Source organism: Sparus aurata, chromosome 12, assembly GCF_900880675.1.
Source record: "Sparus aurata chromosome 12, fSpaAur1.1, whole genome shotgun sequence".
In the NCBI taxonomy this organism is placed as follows: Eukaryota; Metazoa; Chordata; class Actinopteri; order Spariformes; family Sparidae; genus Sparus; species Sparus aurata.
This window is the reverse complement of record NC_044198.1, coordinates 7,220,933-7,240,080: the sequence shown is the minus strand read 5'-3', so window position 1 is coordinate 7,240,080 and position 19,148 is coordinate 7,220,933. Positions and strand designations below refer to the sequence as shown.

Below are 19,148 nucleotides of genomic sequence, written 5' to 3'. Positions count from 1 at the left end.
GGAGGAATGGGGCCTCCCCCAGCAGGTTAGTCAATACAAATTAGGGCTGGAAATGCATCTGTAATAATCATTGTTGGTGGAGAAGGTGCCTAAAAAAATTTCTCAGAAAAAGAAAGTAACCTACTTTTATTACTTCACAAAGTACTATACAGTCAGATATGAAACCTGCAGTATGCTGATGAGTAATACTGTACAATTAAACACTATTAGATGAATTAGATACTATGGAGCTATGTCCAACTTTCAAATAGATAACAGGACAAAGATCACATTTTGATTGACCTTTCTTTGACATTTTCAAAAAGATTTTAAAAAACAATAATCTTGAAATAGGATCACCAGCGGCAGCATGCACTTCCTTTAGTTAAGCGGGTATTTGGAGCTCTCTATCCCCCTTTCTCAAGCTCTTTTTGAAGCAAAACTATGTAGAAATTCACATTTTGTGTGATTTGGTACCTCCAACAATTTGTGAGTGCGACACCACTGTCATAAATACAAAAACGTATCTTGAAGTAAACACGCATGTAGCTCTCTGTGGTACTACCCTCTCCCTGAAGCTACATAATGCAAAAACAAGTGGTAGGGGGGACAGAGTGGCTGAGACAGCGAAACTATTCAAGGTTAAAAGGTACTTTTGTTGCCATTTAATAAAAATCACGGGGGTTCAAAAAACGACACTATGTTTAAATCCTTTGGGAATGGTGCTGCTCTGCAGTCTGGTGGTACGGCATCAGATACTTTTGTATCTTTTGCCAGGTGGCAGCAAGGTGAACAGAATGTGGCTGGGGTGGGTGTTGTCTTTTACTATCCTTTGGGCTCTGTGCAGACATCTCACCGCACCAATTTCACTGATGCTTTGTACCAATGATGTCCTGGGTGATATTAATCACTTGCTGCAGAGCCTTCCTGTCCTGGACCTTGCATGAACCATGCCAGTTTTGGGATGCTTCGAGTTTGAATGCTTTCTATTGCTCCTCTGTAAACGTTGGCCAGAATCTTGCTCTAAAATTTAGCCTCTGTAAGTGTTTATAGGAAGTAGCGCCTTTTCGTGCTTTTTTAACCAGGGTGGTGATATGTGATGACCAACATAGATCCTCAGTGATAGTATTCCAAGGAACCTATTAAAAAACCCTATTACAGGATGCTGGACCAGCAAGAGATAAAAGACGAAACCATCAGCATATAGCAAAACTGTAAAGGGAGGGATATATTCAGGGCAACAAAGTCATTTTTTAAAGTCCCTCAATGAAGTCCACCAAATTTAATTTACTCAGAATAATGGCAGCTCAATCCATTTTCTTTACTTCTTTTTTTTTGTTTTGTGTCGTCTGTGATACTGGAGAGTTTGAGGGCTGCAATAATATGTTACAGGCGGGTTGTTACATCCAGTTTGGATGACCGAGAGTTTCACCCCAAACGATCCTGCAACTAAATCATACCAGAGTCCATAATCCCCAGGCTGCATCACTGAGCCTCCCTCCCCATTCCTTTCAATGGGCTGTCATAGTGACGTCACTGGTCTCTGGGGGCGGAGGGTGGGGAGGGGGCTCGCGGCAGCAGGTGAGAGCGCAACGTCGCTTCCTCTCTGCTTTCAGACGCAGAGCGGCTGAGGAGCGGAGCGGAGCCATGGGCAAGCTTCAAGAATTTGACATTACTTTTACCAACAACAAGGTGGTTTACGGCCCTGGAGAGTCCATTAGCGGAACTGTGAAAATACGAACCGCGCACTCGTTGCAGTACAAAGGTAAGCTTCCTTTTCTAACATGCCTTAAACAGAGGGAGAGGAACATTTTCCTTTCTGCCGGCGTGCCTCTCGCCGCCCGGGTCAGCGGAGCGCGCCGCCAAAGCCCCGATGCAAATAAACTTTTCCTCCGCGACGGTGGACAGGAGGAAGAAGCGGAGAATGCTGAAAATTCACAGCCGCCCGGTTGTTGTGTGTTTTTTTTTTCTGCCAGTTCAGCCGCTCGTTTATTGTGTGACCGTGAAAAATGTGGTGCGTAGGCTCCATCACGGATTTTGGTGGTGCCGCGCTGGGAGTGGACGGAGCGTTTCCACCCCTCCACATGAGGACGAGCCCGCGGTTGGTTGTGCCATTTCAGGTAGTTGGTGTCGGCTCGGCTGTCACAAAAAGCCACATCCTGGACCACGTCCTGCTCGTGACAACATGTTGCTTCCACGAATTGTTTTTGACAAAACCACCGAAATTTTTTCGGGATGTTGTCGGAGGGTGACATGCAACCAACAAAGCACAACAACAGGTGCTAAGACACTTTATTGCTTTAATAAGACGAATTTCTTTTGTTTTCAGGAGCCTGGTAATGTTTCACAGTGCGGAAAGACATTTAAAGCTCTGGCTTCGAGCTAGTGGGAATAGTTGATAATGGGGTGTAAAGTAGGTTAGCAAGGTGGAGAGCAGCTTCTGGAGTGGCCGTGAAAGTACACAAAGAATCTATTGTACGTGGGATCCTTGTGGGGATTCTCGTCTGATAATAGAGGGCTGCTATCAACTTTAACTGAAGCGCTTTTCCAAAGGGAGTCTGGCACAGAGGTATGTTCATTAACAAGGACAGTGAATACTGCAAAGATGGCTTCTGGAGAGTGCAGTGATGCTGAGGTGAATTATGGCAACAAGAAACCTGTTTCCTGAAGAGGAAGTCGCGAGAAGTGTTTACAAACAGTAACAGGTTTGTCCAGCAGCTGTATGAGCGTATCAAACTGGTCTGGACACATTAAATGTGGTAGACAGCTGGTGGTCTCAGGTCTTGTTGACTAAAAGAAAAGCACAAATTGTCCCCAGTTCCATATTTTTAAGACGTTTGTTTTGGTCTAATTGACATGTTGGTGAAGAAGAATTAAGCAGCACCTCAACCTTTTTATGTCAGACACAGAGAGATTAATTTTCCATGATGCACAGGCTGACCTGAAGCAGATGGCGTTACAGCAGAGGTCAGAGCTCCTGCTGAGCTCTGTTACACTGTAAGGTCGTATGGATGCAGCTCGTCTCTACCTTACACCAGGCGTTGCTCCCAAATTAAACTGCATTGATGGCTGGTGTGGTGGGTGTGGTGGGTGCGGGCCGTATTTGAAGCATGCAGGCAGGCGGGAGAGCTTCTTCAAATCAAGTTCAGCTCAATAAAAAAGGCTTTGAAGATGCTGAAAACAGCATGAAGGAGAGATTCTGACATCACTGGTTGAGGGTTTGGATCAGCTACCGGCGCATGGATGGAAGCCTGTTTGTTGAACGTACTGGTTATCTGTACAACAAGTTTCATTCACCTATAATCTGTAAGTAAAAACAGGTTTCACACCTGTGACCAAGTGTGAAATACCCAAGCTCCAGCTTTCAGCGCTCTACACTCTGACACATTGCATTTAATGCTCTTTCAGAGGGACGTGGTTTAACATTTTTGACACGATAAGCTAGATGAACATTAACAATGCCAAAAATCCATACACATTTAAGAGGATTCAAAAAGTTAACGCCATGTGACGACTGCGGCTTCTAGCTGTCACTCTTGACACCTTGTCACCCACAACTTTTGACTTTGTTCCACCCAAATGTTAAAGATAGAGCCTGACCGAAATATCAGTTAGCCGATATCATTGGCCTATGACAGATATGTTGGTATTGGATATATATTTTTCCTATAAATGAAAACTTTTTTGATAGAGAAAAAGATGTTTGGGGTAGTATATAATTATTAAGAGAAGTTTGCTGTTTCAGTGCACTGGTGTCACTTAAGATCATGGAGTGGAGTGTAAAATACCCTGCCTTCATGACATGTTTAAAGGATCATTGCAAAGAATAGAAGAAGCGTGTATATTGGCCGCTTTGTCGATATGGAATGTTTTACTCCCCAGTAAAACATTTGTTTTGAAAGTGACTGCAGTTACAGGAGGATGCGAGTCTAATCAGTCGATGCACATTACATGTTTATATTCAAGTAACTTTTCATAGTAGCAGCATTCTTTGCTACGTTTGGCATTCAGGAGGTTAAAACATTTTCAACACATTTTTTGTGAAATTGCACCTTTGGACAAAAACAACAATTATGTCTGTGTTCTAACAACCAAATCCCTTTTGGCAGAAGGGAAATATGAGACTTCTCTTTGTCTTTCTCAGTCAACAGAACTAAAAACTTTTCTCCACCTTCTGCTTTTATAAATGTGTGTTTACTGTCATGCTGTCAAATGCAGACCTCAGTGCAGCATCGGAGGGTGTTTTTCTCAGCATACCGATGAATGTTAAAATACGCCAAAGGTTGGCTGTGAAATTGTGCTCGGAGGCGTGATGTTCAAGGTGCTGTTGTATTGTCAGTTTAAGTACCATTCATTCCTCCACTGACTTCTGGGAGGAGGTACTCCAAGTGAGTAGACTCGCGCTCCATTTCAGGCTTTCAGCGTGTCCATTAATGTACTGTAATGCAGAGGCTGCATTATATGTCCAGTGACATCACCCCTCTCGACCACGGCCGCAGATGATTCCATGAATCAGGCGGCTTGAATCATGCTGAGGCTGGGAAATGTGTGCTTGCAGTCATTGTGCGAGTGTGAGTGTTTCCTGTTTTTGTGAAGAGAAAACAGGAGTTGTTGGTTTGTCACTGTAAATGTGGACACTTGTTTTCTGAAAAGTCAGAGCAGGTTCTTCATCTAACCCGTTTCCTGCATGTATTTGATTATGGTTGCCTCGTCAAGTAGATGAAGAACATGATGAGTCACAAAGGTAATAATCCAAGAAAACATTTCCACATACAAAGAATCACTCACCCCAGTCACCGGGATAAAATGTTGACAGTTAAAGGTCCAGTTTGTAAGAAAAGTTTCATTCCCAGCCACTATGCCAAAGCATCAGTATTTGACAAGTTGGGTATATATTGACATTTCTACAATATATGTCACATCACATTCACATTGAATGTATATGACCGTCACATCAGGATTTTAGAGTGGATGGTGGTGGAGTTTTAGGAGAGAATGCATGCAAGCCAGTGACTACAGTTCAAGACTGTGTTTTAACATTTGTAAGTGTAAAAACCACTGGATTTCCAACTTTGTTTGGTGCTATGTTTTTTGAGATTTTGGGACATCTCCAGCAGTGTTTGTGCCTAAACCTAACAAGACCATGCACATAGCGTTGTCTGAACATAAAATTGACAATTGAACATAAAGAAATGTAAAAGTCACCACATAATGAAATTTAAAGTTTCAACATATCCATGGTTTGAGTGTACCCAGACTACAGATATCTCTCAGTTCAGATGGCAACATATTTTTTAACTGAAGAGTATTTTTCCATCCTGCTTGTTTAATGAAGCAGAGAAGAAAATGTGGCCACCAAGCATTTGCCTTGAACACATGCAGGACTACTGAAGTGCTAAAAGTAGTTAATCAACAGAGTGTTAATCATCCACAGTTTGGTCCAGTCAGCTTTACCCTTTCCTCTTTTAACGGTCGTGAGCCCCTGATGGTTGGTTTTTGAAGCAGCTATTTTCCTGCCAGAAATATACACAGCACCAATGAAAAGTAGAATTCATCCTCAGATATTTTGCCAGATAGCTGAGCTGGCCAGGAACATAAAGTTTTGTTTTTGTCCTTTTTAAATATGCGTGGGTCTGGGCTGATAAGTTGCACAGCATATCCTTTACATACATTGTGGAACCAAATGAACTGTTAGGGTTCATTTTTAGGGTTTTATTTACATTGCGTAGTAATACAGTTATCAAGTCATATGATGAAATAAATACACAGTAATATTAATAAACAGATACACACACTCTGAGAAGCTGAATATTGTCCACGCCAAATTCTCAGCCTCACTGTATTATTGATGATGGAGAGATTCTGGCCATTAGACAACAATTCTATTGATTAGCTTCCTTACAGAGACAGTCTTTACAGCAGAGTCATGAATGCTTGAACGGAAGAACATGAATAAACCCCTTATACACCTTACTTACACATAATGTTGAACCATGCACCTCAACCCAGTTGAAACTGTTACTACTGAGGCTATGTTCATATTCCATGATTGACAACAATGAATGGAGTCAATGGATGGATTGGCAGTGTATTGGTGACGACTGGAGTTTGCATGCCTTCAAAGGCTAACAATTATGTCTTTATTGCCATGCTAACAGGATGGCTTTGTGAATGGTAATGACTTATTGTTTGTTAAGGGTAGGGAAAAAAAAGGTTCTAAATGCATTGCATTTCTCTCTTGAAAGAGAATGTCTCAATGCAAAAAGACACTAATTGGAAATTGAAAACCTGATTGCCTGGAACAATTTGGAGGACTTGGCCAATGGGATGGTGAAATGTAACCGACGTAAACATGGCATTGTATTCTTGTTCTAAGCTAAGCTATCTCCTGAGTTTTGAAAGAGGAATCTAAATCAGAATTGAATTGTGAGGTGCCCAGCACGATGGCCTTGCTGTGAAACTTTGTAAAGACATACATTGTTTCTCATTAACTATTCCTCTAGTTCTTCTAATGTAATTGTGGTGATCCCTGAACTGTTCAGTTTTGCTTTGGGTTTAGTGCAAATTTTGGCATACAGACTTGCTAAACTAGAGTGATGATTATCTGATGGACATCAGCATGTTACTGTATCACTTTCATTTTGAGCATGTTGTCATTCACTGCTCTGCCTAAATACGTTTGTTTTAGTTTGCTAACCTTAACCCCTCCTCATCTATATTTGAGTTGATATATCCACAGTCTTTCTTGAACTTTAACAGTACTGTGGTTTCTTGATTGTTGGTGGTATCATACAGAGAACCTTTTACTTTTTGCTTTAGACTGGCATTATTTGTAATATTAGTATATTAACATGTGTGACAATTTAAAGATATGTCATTTGCAAATTACTTTTTATGTTATTGATCTGGGATATCGAAAGAAAACACCTTCACTGAGAAGCAGGGGCTTCTGTTAATGGTGATGAGTTATAGATCTGAGGTAGCGGGCAGCCAGCCTGTCTGTTTAGTCCCCTCTTGTCTTCTGCAAAGCTTCCTGGCTCTTCAAAGCACGTATAGACACCTGATACAGGAGATGTTGCTGTTTGGTTCCAGCTTGTATAGACATTTTATCTCACCTGGGACATACCTATATTGACAGTTTACATCAGGCTCTAACACTCAAACATGAGAAGCACAGCACTGCAGCGTGAGGCAAGTACATTTAGCAGCGAGTTTAACAGGAAATGAATCACTTCAAGTGAAAGTCCACCTGATCTGACTTCCAGCCTGTGTGTAGTCTTACTTATCTTTTTCTTCATTGTATATCTAAGGATGCCTGGCATGCGTAGATAGATGTGTAGTTCTTTTGTATCTCAGATGACAGTGGTGGTCTCAGTTTACTTTTCAGAACAGCAGAAACACAAAGTTCACTGTAACCCAATCATCATCTGCGGTAACACAAAACACCCGCTTTATGTAAACAAGACTAGACCTCCCTTAGGTTCACATGAAGCTGGCCACAAGCATGTGTATACACACACGCGCGCGCGCGCACACACTTCAAAATTGTTTCGTTTTTGTCTTGAATTTGACTTGCTGAAAGTGAATCACATCGTTAGAGACACTTTTTTAAATGAATCTTTATTGTTTTAGCTGCTTTTTTGCATTGTCAGTAAATTACTAACCCGTCCTGTTACTGTTACTTGTATCAGTCAGAATTTTACACAAATATCTATTTTAATAATAAACATTTTTCTTTATGAATTTTAAATAATGTTGGGATTATTTGGTTTGTAAAAATTACAGATTATACTGACTGAAATAATGTGACTGATAAACATAAACCTAAGCCTTTGATTTATCAAATGTAGGTATAAAGTTACAAATCTGACCTGTCACTGTTTATTTGCCACACACAGCATCTCACCTTAGTTGGAACACCAGCCTGCACACTCCTACTTTAACATATGAAGATCAGTTTACTTATTAGGAGAAGTACTATTCTTTGACAACATCTGTTTAATGTGTTCTGTGGCTGTGTAGGGAGCTCTCTAAAGTCTGAGAAAACAACCCTAGCTATGCCATTAGTAAGGCTAACCCCAATGGTTCGAAGCTTTAAAGCTTGCACCGTTGCCATGGTAATGGTCATCCAAATCTGTATTTGAATTATACAGGGTTTTGTTTTGGGGATTTCTTCTTTTTTTGTTTTCAAAGAGAAAGACTTTGCATCAGATGCACCAGAAAAGAGGGAAAAGATTCTTCACACAATTCAGGTCATTTGTTTGATTTTGATCATTACCTTTTTTGGTGACATTAAGTCAGCCGACTTCATTGAAGAGCAGTAGGAAAATTGCTGGAGTACCTGTTTTAACTTGCTTGAGTGTTTTGATGTTAAGGAACGGATTTTGGAAAGACAGCGTTTACTGTTAGTGAAGCAGTCTCTTTAAATTATTTGTCGTTTCAACTAAAATCTAAACACTTTCTGTAACTTTAAGACCTGCATCTTGTCTTAATCTGTGATGTCCATGACTGACATCCTTTTTATTATTTTCTCAGTGTAATTGCTGCTGCTGTGTATATTGTTACACCTGTTTTGGAGGCTGTCCTGGCAATCTCAGCCGGCAGTTGGCTGATATGGGTGGGTCGTTAGCGGTTTGAACTCACCTTGGCCTTTTCCTTGGGCTATACATGCTTGCCTATGTGTACACTCTGTTTCTCCCTTTCTACACCTTGTGTTATTGTATTTTGTCAACCTTAGTTTGATAATTTACTTGTTTGAAGTAAAACCTCTGGTCGGGATATGTTCAAAAAAAAGAAATGTTAATGTGTAGGTTATGGTTAGCTGTGGATGGAGTTAGATGAGGGCTTTTTGTGGTTGAGGTAACAATCTAGGTGCAATCTCGATCCTTGCGGCAACAGTCGCAGGAACTGACAGGGAGTCAGACTCATGGACGTCACATGACACAACTGTTTTCTTTGGAGTAGTGGTTTGATGCTGATTAAGCAGCCTTTTTATCACTGTTGTGACTGATCTCACTATTTATCCAAAGAAAACCGAGGTGAAATGGATACAGCACAGATCAATGAATGCAGTGTATGAGTATCTCTGTATTCTGGCTCATGAAGACATCACTGCACGCCAGGGTTCCCGTGTGAGTGTCTAGACTCAAGGGCCTGAGTAAATCATGACATCACTGCCCAGGGGGCGAGTGATAAGAGACCTGTCTAAAAAACACAAAAGCTTCATTGAAACCAGAGGACTGACGCATCCTGCGGACAGGATTTTAAGCCTCCAAATAAGATCATGATATAACATTAATCTATTGTGTTAAATGTTTTCATGGCTGATACTAATACTTCTCCTACTAGTACTTCAGATGTGATTACTGCTGTTGGTACTGGTGGTAATGCTACTTATACGTTCTGTTTTTTATTGCAGGATATTACAATAAAAACAAAACAGACAGACTTAACTTTGTAGGGCACTCTTTCCTCTTATGATGGGTGGTTTGATAAGCTGCCATGACCTTTAACTGCCATCACTACATTGTGTTTGATTGCATTTTTAGTACCCATTTTCTGTCTTCTGTTTCTATTGTCCTCTTAGACTTTTTTGTCATAAAGGATTACTCAGTATGAAAAATGGAAGTCGACCGAAACAATAGGGTTTTTGATCCCTTTGACTTTGGTGTCTTTTGTCCAATAATGAGGAACGTAACACATGATTACTCAGTGAGAATAGCAGTGACTAAGACTGTCTCTATTCTCTCCAGCTGCCCTTCAGTGTGGGTGGGTGGCATCGATCCACATGTACTTCATCGGTCACTGTGCTGTGCCATGGAAGTGGCACCGTCAGCTGGAAAATCTTGGCACCAGCTGTTCCCTCTCCCCTTGGACTTAGTCATGTTAATAATAACTATCCTTTGACCTCCATAATCAACAGTCATCCCAACCCCTCGGCTGGTTATCTAGGTCTATTATAAGAGGATTCTGTCTCATTGCCCCTGATAAGCACAGGCACACCCATGATCACTCCTCCTCTTCCTCTCTCTGAAAAGCTGCCCCACTTCCTACACTGTGTAAAACGAGTTAACAGAGACGATGTCACTCGTCAGTGGTAGTGGAACAAAACGTTGATTAGTGCCAACAAAGAAGCTAAAGATAGAACGCTCAGCTGGGAGATAAGAAGTTAGTTTATGGTTATACTGTTATGTTGTGAAATATTACGCAATGTGGTCATGCAGGCCCACATGGTAAATGGATAATCTCATTCCACACTTGATTTAAAGCTGCACTCATTAATATTTTTAAATAACCACATTCAAGACTGTATGTAGTGAGAGAGAAAGTAATCGCTTGCAGACAATCATATACAATTACAACTAACCCTCAAGCTTTTAGCCTCCTTTTTGTCATAGTTTTAGTTTTAGCTATATGTACAATGCGCTTCTCTTAAATGGCTCTCATTTCCAGCTGAAGTCAGGTCTGATAAGCACCACCATACTCTGACCCGCCCAGCACTAACAGCAGAAGACAGATAAAGTCAGTTACTACTTCTCAAGAATGTGTGGGGTTTTTTTTGCTAGTCATGGATTATTCTGAGCTAAAGGGCAAACATTTGTTATTGCAGCTTTGATTTATCATTAAACAAGATTAATGCAATGGTGATTTTAAAAGGAAAACTTAATTGTGCAATGTAGGCTTTGTAAAGACAGCAGGCAGGCAGGATGTGGCTTGGGTGGATGTTCTAGAGAATTGATTTGAGAAACCACAGGATATAACTCAGTGCATATTCCAACTTTTATTGCCCATATTTAGAGTTGAACCTGTGTGTGTGGTGTGTGTGTTTGGCCCAGCTTTTGTGAAACAATCCAGTAGAGGTTTCAATCATCATTACATCTTTCGAGACAGCCTTGCCTACATTTTTAGACAAAGCCTGTCTTTTGCCATAGTTTTTTCGTTCAATCATTGCTTCTACTTGTGACTGACGCATGCATGTATTTTGCTTTCAGAGCGCTGTCAGCTCAGAGGAACAGTGTTGATGGGATAGTTGTCAGTTTGGTTCACAGAACAGAGGGATGAACATTCAGAGGTATTAAAAACAACACTTGCTCCTTCATCAGAACTAGGGCTGCATGATATGGTTAACAAAAAAAAGTCATGTTGCGATTATTTTGACAGTATTAAGATTGCATTGTGCGTCACCCTTACTTGCATAATTTTCAATTTCACTGAAAAAACTGGAAGGCTGGAACAATCACATGATTGATTTAGTTGGCAGAAAATTGAATCAGCAGCAATGTTGATTAATCATCATTTTTAATCAGCAAAGTTGTCCAGAATTCCCTTGCTCAGCTTCTCAAATGAGGATTTTCTTACTTTTCTGCATTTTATATCATATTTAAATGAAATATTCTTGTGTTTTGGACTGTTGGTTGAACAAAATAAGCAATTTAAAGTGAAAACAGACAACTCCCCTCCTCACTACCACTCTCTAAACCTGTGAAAGCAAGTAGAAATGGTGCCAAGCTGCCAGCCTGACTGGATTGTCTAGGCAACCAATCTAAACATTTACTATGGAATCAACATTTACTTCATAATGAGAAGTCGAAGCAAAAAAAAGTGTCTCTTGTCATCTTAAAGACATCACTTAATGTTTTTTCAGTGGTTCACTGTAAACATTGAGCAATTATGAATTGATTAATCAATAATGAAATGCATTTTTTTTCTATTGTTATTTTCAATATTGTTTTGTCTTGTTTCGTCAGGACATTTGTTAGCTCCACAAACATAGATTCTCTGCTTCCTCTCAGCAATGTAACTTCCATTTTTCTCAGATCCTGACTTCTGACTTGAACTGGAGAGTTGTGGTTGTGACATTGTCACTACTTTAACCAAGATATGGGCGTCAACATGCATGCACTTGTTTCTTAGTCGTGGGAACTTATGTTTGTGGCAGTCTTAAATGACCAATAATTTATGGTTTGAACATGTGTTTGTTTCTTCTCAGTTTTTAAGCTCATTGGAGACAGCAGATTTCAGGTCTGTTGTTCTGACATGGTTTTAAACAAGACCAGGGCCATTGGCAGCTGTTACTGTTGACTGGGAAAACAAAAGGTCACCGCACATGAAAACCCTTAAAATTGTGTACGTCAATAATATGGTGTGTTTGCTCCATGTCAGCCTTCTCTGAAACAACCGCAGTGGCTGCAAAATCCTTCTTTACAAGTTATAGGCAAGTCCATGATAATGTGTCCAAAAGTTAGATAAGAGCCCATATAGCCCAAGTCTTTGTTTAGCGCTCATGATTCAGGTATCAATTCTGCAAATAATGAAAACACTGTAGCAGCTTAAACACACCCATATCATAAAAGCAACTGTGATGCTTACAGTGAGGTCTGAAGGTCACTGTTGGGCCTCAGCTGATACTAAATGACTAATCGCATCATCAAAGCTGATGACTGTAGATTGGAGCACAGTAAATATATCTAAAGTCTTTACCTGGATACAAAGGCAGAAGGCCTGTTTCAACAAAATGATTTTACAACTTCAAAAATATGATACAGAGTTGTTGAACTTTCTGACTAAACTTCGGTCTATGATTCATCGCAGTCAGATCTTGTGGCCTCAACTGTCATGACTAAGGAAATAACTTCAAGAACACCCATTTACCAAAAAAAGTAGTTCCTTTTGTCTCGGATATGTCCACCCTTCTCTTAAATCTTCATCTGAAAAAGTATTTTATACTGCTTTCTATCTGACTACAGGAAAATGAGATCCGGTCAACTGAGGACACCGCTTACTGCGGCAAAGGAGAAGCCAATGCTTAATGTAATTCACTGCTGACATAGATACCATCAAAAGTGACCCCAGGCTGGTGAAGAGGCAGTGTCTACACAGCATGTAACCAACAAGCCTAATACAAACATCAAGAAATACTCAGATGATTATTTAATGATTAATTCACTTCTTGTCAAACACATCTCATGCAAAGAAAGCCTGGTGAAAATGTGTGGTATATGTTTTGTTGTCCTGATATACAGAGGCAGTGTGTGTCTGAATTTGAGGCAAATGCAGTGAAATGTTGTGGGCATTTGTGGCATGATATGAAACGTGCAGAGCACAGATTACATGTCTGCTGGTTGTTCTATGATGTAACTTCTTGCAGGGATAAGCCTCTTACACATGCATGGAAACATACGCAGGAGGTGGTGTGTAGTCTGCTTGCGAACATCATTTACTGATCCTACTGGAGTGGGCATAGCTCATCAGCAACCAGTGATGAGTTTGACATGGCCAATGTCATAGGTTCTCTCAGTTAACTCAAAGTAAAAGACTCCTGCCGGGATAAACAACAGTCATTGGTATCGGATGGTTTGGTGATGGCGGTACAGAGTGTTATCACACATGTGGCTTCAAAATCCCCCATTGGTGCTCAGTTGGGTTGAATTGTTTTGTTGGATGTATACAGTATTTCCTCTTCCTCTGGACGACAGCAGCTTGATAAAAGGGGAAATTAATAATTATAATCTAGATAACAAACAAAAACAGACCAGAGACAATGACTACTCAGTAATCATTAGTACATTATTATGAGACCACACACCTCTTTGAAGACAGCCTTCATTTTCGTAACTACACTTTGACACTGTGACATTTACATACAGACAGGCAGGAAGACAACAATGAAAACAATGCCAGCTGTGCTAGAGTAGATGAGAACTGGGTTACAGTGATCTGATAAATGTGGGCCAGGGGTGTAAAGGATCACTCGGGCGCTGGGGACCACTGCAGACCTGTACGTTTTGTGACTATATCTTGCACGGTTTGGACACAGACAGACAGACAAACATATAAACACCTGCTAAAGTACTCAAAAACACTTCTGTGTCTCAAGGACCACAGTTTGTCATGATGAAACACACACACAGACTCACAAATTGAAAACATTACCAACCACTGCTGATGCGGCTGGTAACAAGCATAACCAGATATGAGCAAAAGCAGACCAACAAACCAACAAGAATTGAAGGGGAACAAATACCAAAATGACCTCTTGCAACTGCTCCTTTTAAAACAGTTACAGAGGAAACACTGTGTAAATGTACTTAGTTACTGAGTCTTCTCTCTCCTCTGACATGGTCAGTTGACAGGCCTTGCAAAAGACAATGGCAGGCTCCAACTGTTGTATGATCATTTGCCAAATCTTCTTAGTTCTTGAATTGTGTTAGAATCACAAACACAGATGCACTAATGCAACGTTTAGAGGTGTGGAGCGAGTGTAGTTCCTGAATTCTGCTCTTGTGGTTTCTTGCTTCCTGAGACTGTCTGGTTGAAAGGCTCTAATAGAGGGCATGAAGCCGTGCATCAATTTTATCTTCCCTTTCACTGAGGCAGCTCTCAAAGCAGGGTTTCTGTCTGTCACTGATCTAACAGAGGTAACTCAGGACGTGTCTGAACGAACAGCCCAGGCTCTGTTCTGCTGCAGGGGATTCCCTTACAGTCAGGGGTAATAGATCATAAGATCAGATGGCCGTGTTTGACATGTCTCACTGAGAGGCATTAAAAAGGAGACGAGGGAGGGGGAGGTCGGAAAAGAGAGCCGGACTAATTGTTTGCAGCGCTTAAAGATTTAATGAAGGTAGTAAGTGTAGCATCGGATTACTCGAATGTCCTGTGGTACAGGGTGAAGGCTGTGACCTCTGGAGTTTGTCGAAGAAACATGAAATATTTTTTAACGAAGGGTTATAGAAAAACTGGGGGAACAAAGGTTCCAGTGCATTTTGTTCTCTGGCCTTCACAGCTAGCTTTAATGCTGCAATCAAACAATGATTATCTTGAAACTCAGTTTGAGAGCTGACCTCGTGGTAAAATGAGTCTTTAAAGTGCAGGATGGTTTGTCCATCAAAAATGGACCAATGGGGCCTGACAAATACACATATTTCACAACTAGAGTCACATACACAAAATTAATCTTTTAAGTGTTTGGAAGTCAGTGGTTGTCTATATGTATTAATGGGGTGTTTTTCTCATGGTTGCTTCGTAAAAACAAACGGCCTGCGACGGAGCTGATGCAGCGGAGTGTCAGCTGTGGTTTCCCCCGCTGGGAAACACACCACTCGGCTGTCAGAGCTGCAGTGTCTTGGGGCTCCTTAGGTAAAGCACATGTGCTGGGTGGCAGAGCAGCGGCCCACTAGTTCCAACTAACAAGCCTAGAGTCGCTCTTGCAGCGCAAAGTGGCTCCGCAGAATGAGCCTAGAGGTCGGTGTGCCTGTGTGAAGAGACAATACCGAAGCCTGTGTGAGTTAACACAGTTTGAGTGAGGCAAAGAGTGCCAAAGTCCCGCCTCTTCCGCCTAACTTTGTATGGTAGTGAATGGGATTAATCATTTTAAATCCCATTGGAATTGTGCCATGAATTACTCATGTGATGTTTGTCAGTTTTTACTTTTTTTACGTGTTCGAAAAATATTTAATTATAAAGACAGCTGACAGTCGCGTCTGTGTTGTTGTCTCATTGAATGGTCACCAAAACCTGTAACTTAAACATTGTAGAGCTGGTCCTGTATATCAAGTTGCTCGTTGAACGGACAAACTGTCCTTTAACAGCAGTTGTCAATATGGCCAGATTTATTGTGATTTTGTTCTTTTTGATGACCCTTTCTATGCCAAGGTGGCAGCCGTGTTGGTTTTGGTGACGTATTTTGAGCGAGAATATGTAGTTCATCAAGTGATCAACACAAAAAATATATTTTACTTTTCTCTAAGTCCAACTGCGACTTTCTTGACTTACCAAAATAAGGTCCCATGTGGTCCACAGGAAGGGGCATGACTTTGGCACTCTAAAGAGAATGCAACCAACAAAGCCAACAAGTCATAGGTGGAGTAGGCAGTGTTTAGAGAATAAGTCTGTCTTCTTGAGCAGTATGAATGCTCCCTCTGCTCAAACAGAACAATACAACAACAAGGACAGATAACAGAAGTCATTCATATGGGTTTCCCATGGTCCCTTGGTGGCATCGCAGCATTTTATTATCACGATATCGTGAAATTCGATGCATCATTACATCCCTACTAATAAGTTAAAGTTACTCTAGCATTTGCCACCAAATCATATCTTCAATTGCAGTTTACTTTTACGTTACTAGAACAGAGAAAGTGCTGCATCGGCTGCATGTTTGTTTCTACAAAAGCCTCATTTAAAACAATTGGGTCTTATCACACAATAACTGCTTTGGGAGTTGCCGTGCCTCATTATACTGGAATGTATAAATGACATCCAAAGAGCCTTTAAGTGCATGTGAGGAATGCTGATCAATTCATTTCATTCAAGCAGTCTTCTCTAATCTCATTCATACTCCTCCTGACCCACTTCAGAATGAAATCCTAGTCGTAAAGACACAATTCTGTTTTGTCTGAGAGGTCATGGATTTCCTCATCCTGCTTTGTTCCTGTAAAGTTCAGACCTAAAACAAACTCACTGAGGCTCCTTTTGTGCTTCCAGACGTCAGCTGAAACTGACCTCTTTGAAATCATTGTAAATAAGGAACTGTCATTATCAGGTCAGCTTCCCTGCATGCTTCCCACCAACCCCCAAGCTGACTCATTTTTCCTGATGTAACAGGCAGCAAGCACTCCCTGAATCCCACATACACAGTTTAGAAACAGCTGTTGCTAAAGCAAAATATATCACTCAGCGTTGACTAGTAAAATGTGTACCAGTTTAAAACATGATTTTCGGTCCAGAATATAAAGCTATACATTTGAAAGTCTGGATAGCTTACCTTGCACATACAGTATTTCTCAGCTAGTTATGCCCCAAAGGACAAAATTCCCACATAGGGAGAGGTAGAAGAGAAAGGTTCGAGGTACATCAATGATATTACCAAAAAGTGTGAAGAAAATAATGACTTCTACATTTGAAATGAGGGGTGAGGTATTCTGGAGAAAAAGTTTTCCTAGTTCCTAGTTGTCCAATACCGACAAAGTGGAAATGAGACTCAACAATGAACTAGTTTTTACCAGAATCCCTCACCCCTGCCTTACTAAACTATGTATAACTATAACTACTTGCTTATTTTTAAGGTAACATCCACTAGTGAAACTGGCCCAAAAATCAAACACATTTAACTGCAGTAATCTTTAAGTATGGCTGGGTATTGAACCCAAATACGGTATTTGAATGACCAAATGTATCAAAAGCATTAAGCATCAAAGCTGTCACGTAAAACCAAAAGCTGGCATGAATGCCTGATCAGATCCACAATCCTCTGTTTTTATTGTTTAATCAGATATTTCTTAATTTAAATCAGGATTTTATTCAGGCAAAGATCTTCTGTGGCTGTTAGTGTTCAGACAACACACAACAAAACTAGAATGGCACTCATGAGAGTGCATACCTCAAACATGGCCCAACAGTCCTTAATTCAGTCAAGCTTAATCCGATATCAAATGTGATAGCCATATATTTTAAATGTCCCATAACTGCTAAACCATATTGAAAAATAGAGTTAGGAAGTCTTTGGGCCAATTGCCAACCCAAAACATCATGTGTGTAATCCCTCTGAATACATAACCTACTTAGCGGAGGTAAAAAATGTATTTTCAATTTCAAGTATGGTGTAAAAAAGTAGAATTGTGATGTCAGATTCAGCCCCGAAAGTGGTATTGTAGATGCACCAGGATCAACAAATTTCAAACAAGAACAAGCTGTGTATGAGCAAGATGATATGCTCTGATACACTACAAGACAAAGAGGTGTGGTGTTTCCTCTGCCAAGTCTGTTTCGTATCTCATGACACTTCTGTTTGACTTTTTTATCTCTTCTGTACTCAAAAACAGGATATACTTATGCACAATGGCGCGAACCAGATCATCTTCCTGAGTTGTTTTCTTACTGAACAGCACCACACCTTCGACTCCCAACCCACATCCTCCATGACCCACCAACACTCTGTTCCAGCCCACATCAGAGAAACCTTTGATACAATAAAACACTGCAGTCACGTTAAGGCAGTGAGACCTGGCAGCACTATTGATTGCATCTTCTCTACTGAATCTGTCTGCCCACACAGTCTAATTGCAAAATCAAATGAGTAGTAGTAGAACCAGGATCGTCTCCGCCTACAGACACTCTCATTGAACCATGTAGAGGACCTTGACAGACTCCAGTGTGTTGGCAACACATTCAGGCAGCTGCTGAGTCAGAGCATGCTCTGATGCTGGCTTCTCTCTTGCTTCTGACTGTCAGCCTCCCTCAGGCTGTGGTTTTATCTGTAGAGAGCCGGCCCCTGGTGTAGATTCCTGTGCTGGCAGTTGCAAGGTGTGATCCAAAGCCGCTGGTGTGTGGTAGACAAGTTGGAAACTTAGCTGCAGGATTTCGGTCTTTTATGTGGTTTGTGAGAATAGATTAGTAGAATAGATGCTTAACTGAAATACAGTTAAGGCTACTGATAGCCGATATTTTGGATTAACAGTCCCATTTGAGTCACTGCTTCAGTGGTAAGTATAGACAACACCACTCATATTGTAGTTTTACTCACTATTAGATTCTTCCACACCACTGTGTCCTAATACTGGTGCTACAATAATTATGTACCACCGGGGTTCCCAACCCTTTTGATCTAGTATTTGATCTCATTTTGATATAAATATATGACGCATAGCGAAAGCATCATACAGCCCAAACTACTATACAGTACACTGGTTAATACACAATACACAGTGTAAATAAAACCATTTTTTTTATTTTATTTACATTTTTACTGTTGATAACAAAACACAGTACATAACATGGCAATTGTAGCCCTCTTAGTTCCAACTTGGGAACCAATACAGTATTTTTGTTGCTCTGTCAGAAAAAGAAATATGAATCAGTATTATGTAATAACGAGAAAACTGTTTTGTTATGACAAGATCTCTTATGTTATAAAAAGAAATTGTCATGTTACAGCATAAAAAGTTATCACAATATAACAACAAACTTTTCTTGTTTCAACAACATGCTGTTTGTCTTGTTAAAATGTAAAAGATTTTATGTTAAAACTTGTGTCATCAGATGTTTGATTTTATAACTTCTTGTTATAACATAAAAGGTGTCACATAATAATAATTACTTGTATGGTTATAGCATGAAACATTTCACATTATAAAATGTTTAATAATAAGAGAAAGTATCCTGTTTTGTAGTGA

At 40.4% G+C, this 19,148-nt stretch overlaps 1 protein-coding gene across 1 annotated transcript in view; it reads left to right on the top strand.

Moving 5' to 3' along the window:
* The first annotated feature begins 1,544 nt into the window (after nucleotides 1-1,544).
* Nucleotides 1,545-19,148, top strand: part of arrdc1b (arrestin domain containing 1b) — a 40,865-nt gene continuing 23,261 nt past the window's right edge. Inside the window, exon 1 of the mRNA XM_030436362.1 lies at nucleotides 1,545-1,744. Within this exon, the coding sequence (XP_030292222.1) occupies nucleotides 1,627-1,744 (118 nt within the window). The 5' untranslated portion in view covers nucleotides 1,545-1,626. The remainder of the gene's footprint in view (nucleotides 1,745-19,148) is intronic.